Raw genomic sequence first — 7,500 nt, 5'->3', positions numbered from 1 at the left:
AGAGCTGGAATAGCCCCGGCGTGAATGGGTTAATGATCAATAATTAATTACCAGTAACATTTTTAGTATCCTCTGGAGTGATGATACTGAAATGAGAATAACATAACTGTCTTATCTAAATAAACAACACAAATGATAACTTACAATTCAACTTCCCCATCTTCAGCTGACATCAAATTGGCCACTTTTGAGTTGTCCTCTTTCTTTGAATCTTCTTCCTTTTAGGAATACAAAATGATAATTAGCTGTTTCTGGAATATTCATTTTGTTAATTCTTAATGCTATTTATAACCTATAAAAGAACGAAAAATCTGCATATTATAGAAGGATGTGCCATCTAACAGATTATTTTCAGTCACATGACCAAGAACACTCACTTCCTTCTGAGTGCTTGCAAGTTTGGGTGATCCAACATCACTCAGCTCCTCTGGCAGAACCAGATCTGGCACCTGAGGGATGCGTTTTGAGGGACTTGCCTCGCCATCTGATTCAGGCTGTAAGTTTAAATTCAGTGTGAGATTAGAGACAATTAGATTGTTACAAGAAAGAAATGAGAAATAATTTTTGGGAAAGATGGTGCTGTTGATGATAAGAACTGACACCAGCAGCAGTACATTACATGATATAATTAATACAATAAGAGTAATTATTTCATAAACATAATCTAGTTAAAATACTCTTGGCTCAAGATCACAGATACTCACTTCACTTGAAAACATCTCAGGATCAGAGAATGTTGTGGTGTTGTACAGCATCCTTTTCCTCTTCATAAAAGTATTTTCTATACTTTTATTTGCAGGGGTATTCAATTCTATGTAGTGGGGAAAAAAATAAACAAAATATTTCAAATATATGTTTCAATTAAGAAAGAAAGAAAAACTTAATTTTGAATTAAATTTGAGCACTATTTCTACAATATTGAAAATAATAAATAAGTAGGTTTTCTGATGCTATGTAATGAAAAATTAAGTCCATTAACAGCATTAGCTGTTTGATAAAAGATATTGTGAGACTGAGTGAGAGAGAGAAATAGGAAGAGTGGAAGAAGAGGAAGAGTTTTCCACACACCTGCTGTATCATTTAAATCTTCTGTCACTGCTGTAATATTATCAGGCTTTTCTTCTTTGATTGTAATTTCTCCTTCTGGGGCATCCTTCAGAAGATTCTGGACTGACTGCTGGAAACGCTCCAGGCCATTGATACAAACACGTTCCTTGACACGCTGAGAGAAAACACTTATAAGTTAATACACATCCATGACCTCTTCAATCTTTTTCTAAACACATTTACCATTTGTACTTTGGATACCTAAATCAGACAAAATTAGTTTAATAACTGTTGCAGTTTTGGAAGATTTCCCCAAAATCATTCACTAACCTGATTTCTTTCTATAGTACAATCATTACTTGTTCTTACCCAAACAACACTATAAAACAAAACTTACCTTAAGTAATTTTATTGCCAAAACATCCACTTGTCTTAGAGTAGAATAATTGGTAGGTGACAGACTGAGATTATTAAGGCATCGAATGAGCAGCTTATTCCAGCTGCTTTCTGGGTAGGCCAAGATTTCACTGCACAGTGTAAATACCAGTATATCATGATTGTTCACTTGCTGTAAGGAGAAAAAAAGAAAAAGAAAAAAAATCTTATTATTAGGATGCACTATATTTCATAAAGGATGGAGAAATTTAATAGTCAAAATATTGAAAATACCAACAAAGACAAACAGCAACCCTAATACAAACATGATAATTTCCATCAATATATATCCATCTAATTTAGTTACTACTTTCATTAATTCTAAATTATCTATCAGTATTCAAATACTGCAAACCACAGTAGCTTCTTGATAAAATCAGGATATCTACCTACTACTGTTCAGTATAATGTCCATCACCACTAACCTCATTAGACCTATCAGCAATAATGGAAGGACTTGTGATGGAGACCAAGAAATTGGCAACATCTTCTACATCAACATCAGCAAGTGGGGAGCGTGATGGGGCGTTGAAGAGTGTCTGAAGGGTGGGGAGAACAGCAGCACAGAGACTCTCCTGGTTACTGCCTCCATATGAAGCATAGAGAGGGAAGAAAACACCCAGCATATGTCGTAACAAGCTGTCATCCTCTGCAAAAACACACACAAGATAAGCTGCATGACAAAAAACCTGACTTATAAAATGCAAAAAAACACAGCAACGAAAGAGAAATCTAATTAACTTTCCCTTCCCTGACCTTTCAATCGTTGATGAAAAATGGATTTGTGAATGAGCCTAAAGAACCATGTTGTTTATTAAAGATTTAATTCTTTAGAACCTACTTGATCTTGTTTACAGCTGAACCAACAAAACAAGTGAAAATAAATAAACAAAGCAATAACTGTAATTCACTATTCCATAATGATAAAGAATAATGCAAATAAAAAATCCTTTACATTGTACTAGGAAGCAGAACCATTATTTGACTAGTACAAGTAAAATTGTTTTCTTCTTATAGTATTCCAACACATTAGTCTTGTTTACCAGAATTTGTTATAACTGACCATACAATGCAGATACAATGCTGTAATAATAACACAAGACACTAAAATATATATATATATATATATATATATATATATATATATATATATATATATATATATATAAAAGAGATAGAGAGAGAGGAGAGAGGAGAGAAGAAAGAGGAGAGAGAATAAACCATTCCATTAACACAGTTTTTGCTCACTGTAGAAGATGAATAATTCTTACCTGTTATTGGGTTATACCACATGAGAACCAAGTGAGAGAGTAGCTTTGATGAAGTGATCCTGCATGCCAGTAACAACTTGCAAAGTCCTTCAGCTGCTGTTGTTCTAACTTCTACATTCTCACTATCCATCATCTAGAAACAAAAAAATTGTTATCATCATTAGTAAATTTGAAGTAAGTAAAAGAGTTTGCCCCATACTCATAGATCAACCAACAATACTTTACATGTGAGAAAAAGACCAATAAAATTTATCACTGCCTAATAAAAATAAAATGAAAATATAAAGAAGCAGATGCTAAAAATTATGGCATCTAGGCAAGATGTGCAACAAATTATTTTTCTTATTTACCTGACACAAAGCAGATATAATAGCTCCTCCCTCTTCCTCATTCATCAACCCTTCCTTGGAATCCTTTTCTTTTTCCTTCTCCTTTGGGGATGAAGGAATACCTGTTATATCACAAATGTCTTCTGCTGCTTCAGTGAACTTCTCAAGTCCATACAGGTGGATAAGATCTATTGCAGAACGCAGGGCAGAAAGTTGAATTTGCTCTACATCAATTCTTGCTATCTGCAGTAGAGAATGGAAGCATTAATGTATGTTTCTATGTAAATAACACCATTATGTATGACTGGAAATCCTAATAGTTAACAAGCAAGGTATACTACTACTACTACTACTACTAAAGAAAGAAGCATAGAAAAATAAATAAAACATCACAATTATTCCAATCATATGTACCTGCATGAATAAAATCAGGTGCTGGCTGCTCAATTCTTCTGAAATAAGACACAGAAGACCTAGTGAACGAACTGCCTGGTTTCTCACAGCGGGATCCTCTGAACGCAGACAAGGCAAGACCAAGTTCTCATGCAAGGAATACAAGGTAGGATTCATGACAATGATGTCAGGATTCTCTATCATGTGGGATACAATCATCAGACACTTGCTGAGAGTGGTAGGATCTGTTCGCTCCTCTTGGATCACCTGTCAAAGTATTAATATAATTGTGATTTATAACTTCAAGGATTCATATAATGATCCATGACAATATTTAAACTGGGCCAATTATATTGATAAGACAAATATCCACAATTTTTAGTAACTAACACAATCCATAAACAAACCTCTTCCGATGTTGAGAAATTTAGATCAATCATTGATGATTCTTGCTCCAACTCTTCCAGCTCCTTCTTGAGAGTCTGAGCTCTCTCAAGATCAAGACTACGCACACACTCCTCCACTTCCTCTCGCAACTGGTTGATTTTTACCTTCACACGTGCAGCCTGACAGGGTGGTAAAATTTAGTATGCACATAAAACTATGATTACTTAACACTCAAAACTATTTGTGCTCATGTAAAATGACACCATTCAAGACATATACTTCTTATTTCTCACCTTCAGCTTTCTCTTGCGCTGTTCTTCATCAGTCAGTGGGCGTTCTTGCTGCTCTGTTCTGGCTACTGGTTCTCTTATTTCGGAAATAATTTCTGCTAGCTGATTGACACGTGTGGTTGCAGGGTGTAACTTTCCAAATACTTCAACAAGACCTTTCACAAGTGTTTCACCAACTTTGTCTGACACCAACAATGTCCTCACAAGCTGGTCTAATGTGCGACGACCAACCTAATAAAAATTAAAAAACTGTCAGTACTGATCAACAAATTAATCTGATTCAGTTTAAAAAGAAAATTATATACATGCATACATACATATATATAATATATATGATCACATAAATTTTAGCGGTCTAATTAAACCTCTCTAAGAATTTGTTACATATTTACCATGAATTTATTTGCTTTTCAATTGCCTTTAGACAAAATTCTTACCTCATCACTTAAATCATAGAGCATAATGATGGAAACAAGCTGTGTTGTGATAAACTCCCTCTCCATGCATCTGACAAGTGTCTCTTGAGTGTCACCATCATCCATCACTTCTGCCATTACAAAGTTGTTTACATAAGAACAGAAGTGCGTCAGTTCTGGAAGCAACAGTTCCAAAGCATCTTCTGCACCTTCCTTTCTGGAATTTGTGGTGATTTACATTAAATATCAGTCTGATAGGAATAATACACATTGGAAAATATCAACTAGAAAAGGCTACAAAAAGTAGAGAAATAAAAACATAATGCATATAAGACAATTAAATATAACTTTCATTCTATATTCCTAGACTTTCACAGAAAATTACAGTTATAATGTTGAAACAAAATTAAATCAAATGAAAAAGCAATCTTTAGTTAAAAACTGCACAAACCTTAAATACTCTGCAAGACATCGCCAGTATAGTGCTGATTCAGGTCTTAATTCCCCTGGACCCAGTGTTCTGGTTTCTGAATTGAGTCCTAGGTTCTCAATTAGGTCAGCATATGGGACATCACGAAACATGGCCTGGAGAGCTAACACAGCTTCTTTGACAGCAGTCTCAACATCAAGACAAGACAGCAGATCCAACACATTTCCGTTGACCATGCGCAGCCATGACTGGATCAGATTTTTCTCCACTGCTCCTCGGACAACATCACTGCGATCAGTCAGTCCTTCAGCAATAAGGCGCACACGCTGAGCGATTGTGAGGGACTTCAGGTGGACTTTACGGGATATCACTTCAAAAGCCTGGAAGTTGAAGAATAAATTGTGAAACAATGTATATATGAAACATCCAAGTTTAAGCCCTGTAATTCAATTTTTGATATTGCTTTAGATAATAAATCATATGATTGAGGAATCATACATACTTGTCGACGAACTAGATCTCGTACATCACGAGTGCGCTCAAGAATATCAGGAAGAGTTTGGAAAGTGATGGCTATGCTAGTCAGAACAGCTCTTCGAACATCACTATTTGGATCCATAGACAGATGGTAACGATATGCTGAAAACAAAACACATTATTAGGGTGGTGTGGGTGTACAGCATAAATGGGGATGATATGTATAGTAGCATTAACTTTTGATTTGTTAGGTATACTTAAGTTTCCCATGGAATGAAGAAAGAGAAAATGAGTTGTGAGCTGAAGACAGGACTGTTGCTGTTTCTAATATCTGCTCTCCAATTTTAGCTGAATTGAAGTTGAATGTACAATGACTGCATTAGTAGTTTTCAGTAGTGAAATAACAATATGACAGTGCTTTGCAGTGGAAAAATGTTGCCCCTGATGTCGTTCTTGAGACAGTTGGGTTGTGTGAACCCAACGAGTGAGATTGGTAGTGCGGTGTTTTGTACTGTTGGGGCCATCCCCACGTAAAAATATTTCTCAAGACCCCATTGCTCCCTTACAAATCAATGAATCATTAAAAAAAGTTGATAATTGTGTTGACTGTTAACCCATTCAAATGGGTTAAAGTATTCAGAATCTAATATGAAAGTGTTACTGACAAGTTAGTGCAACATGGTTTACATTCACTCCATCTATGGGTTTGTTTATTTATTTTTAGGGACAAAAAAGGAGAAAAAGACTAAGAAATTACAGTAGCAGTAGGTAAAGAAGCATAGAGTATTAGCTGTGCATGCTAATGAAAATTATCATGGGGTGGTAATATATATGGATGACTCTTCAGAGTATTCTGATGAAGTGGAGGAGGACTTTGATGTCCCTTACCCCTTCCAAGAAAAGGGGCCAGTAGAAGGGGACTTTGTGTTGGTGAAATTTGAGCCTTAAGAGGAGTGACATGCAGGCTCAAAGATACATTATGTTGGCAAAATCCTCAGTACTAAGGAATATCGTCAGTATAATGTATTTTTTCTTTGCATGACCTCCATGTTTGAATGCAGGAACACATTTCGTTTTCCTTTGATAGAGGACACAAGCAAGGTGACAAAGGAGAAGTTGAAGGGGGTTTCTATTTTAAGGAATAATGATAAGGCCTTCAGTAATAAAATTTGAAAAGACTTATGATAAAAGTGTCAAAGTGCTTAAATATCCCCAATATATATATATATATTTCAGGGGGGGGGGGCTAATTTTCTTTTTATCAACAATATACATTTAGGTCTCCTGTAGGTGCCCTAGCATAGAACTTGTGTCTTATTTTATATGTAATATGCACTGAGGTAAGGTATGAAATGGTTGATGCATTCAAGTTTCCATACTGCATAAATGCATACCAAATTCTATTTTTGTATTGAAATATTTGTGTGAATTTTCATCTTATCTTAAAGGATGCTAACCTTCATTTCAAGCCACTTACATTTTTTGGGGTAAAATATTACTATATTACAAGGACCATTCCAAACAAAATAAGTGTCTGAAAAGTGCCTACTAGGGAAATGTATGTCATATTCTGAATATATGTCTTTTTGCCTAAGAAAGCACAATCCTCAAGGTATATTTTCCTGCTGTTGTTTTTCCTCAGTGTTTCCCTGAATGGCAGGATTTTTCCCCCACTAGTAGTACAGTATACACCTGTCTCACCCTAGTTACCAACCAGGTAAAAGATATTTTGAATGATTCAACCAGTTACACAAAAATATAATTTATATAGCTTGAAATAAACCTAAGTCAACAGTTCTGATCTGAACTTCATCTAAGTAATCTTTTATTGTTCTAAATATTTACATTATACACTACATAGTAGCAGCTCCTTATTTAACGGCAACAACATGCAAGACTTTCTTTACTGTCTATTCACAGCATCAACAACACTAATGGCAAATCCCCCTCCTTCCACTTTAAAAATAATTGTATTTGAAAAATACACTAAATAATACATACCTAACCAAGTGAATTTTAGCAAAG

General features: G+C 35.1%; 1 protein-coding gene across 1 annotated transcript in view; it reads right to left on the bottom strand.

Moving 5' to 3' along the window:
• Positions 1 to 7,500, bottom strand: part of Cap-G (Chromosome associated protein G) — a 12,665-nt gene that overhangs the window by 2,663 nt on the left and 2,502 nt on the right. Inside the window, exons 5-18 of the mRNA XM_043001129.2 lie at positions 5,501 to 5,637; positions 5,020 to 5,378; positions 4,590 to 4,785; positions 4,156 to 4,383; positions 3,883 to 4,041; positions 3,497 to 3,742; positions 3,104 to 3,325; positions 2,754 to 2,886; positions 1,908 to 2,131; positions 1,445 to 1,615; positions 1,069 to 1,222; positions 705 to 811; positions 378 to 494; positions 145 to 218 (exon numbers count right to left, since the gene is read on the bottom strand). Coding sequence (XP_042857063.2) covers positions 145 to 218; positions 378 to 494; positions 705 to 811; positions 1,069 to 1,222; positions 1,445 to 1,615; positions 1,908 to 2,131; positions 2,754 to 2,886; positions 3,104 to 3,325; positions 3,497 to 3,742; positions 3,883 to 4,041; positions 4,156 to 4,383; positions 4,590 to 4,785; positions 5,020 to 5,378; positions 5,501 to 5,637 — 2,527 coding nt within the window. The remainder of the gene's footprint in view (positions 1 to 144; positions 219 to 377; positions 495 to 704; positions 812 to 1,068; positions 1,223 to 1,444; positions 1,616 to 1,907; positions 2,132 to 2,753; positions 2,887 to 3,103; positions 3,326 to 3,496; positions 3,743 to 3,882; positions 4,042 to 4,155; positions 4,384 to 4,589; positions 4,786 to 5,019; positions 5,379 to 5,500; positions 5,638 to 7,500) is intronic.

This window comes from Penaeus japonicus, unplaced genomic scaffold (genome assembly GCF_977035675.1).
Source record: "Penaeus japonicus unplaced genomic scaffold, GWHDUDI00000001_assembly GWHDUDI00000004, whole genome shotgun sequence".
Lineage (NCBI taxonomy): Eukaryota > Metazoa > Arthropoda > Malacostraca > Decapoda > Penaeidae > Penaeus > Penaeus japonicus.
Note: the sequence above shows the minus strand (reverse complement) of the source record. Positions and strands in the feature narration are given on the sequence as shown.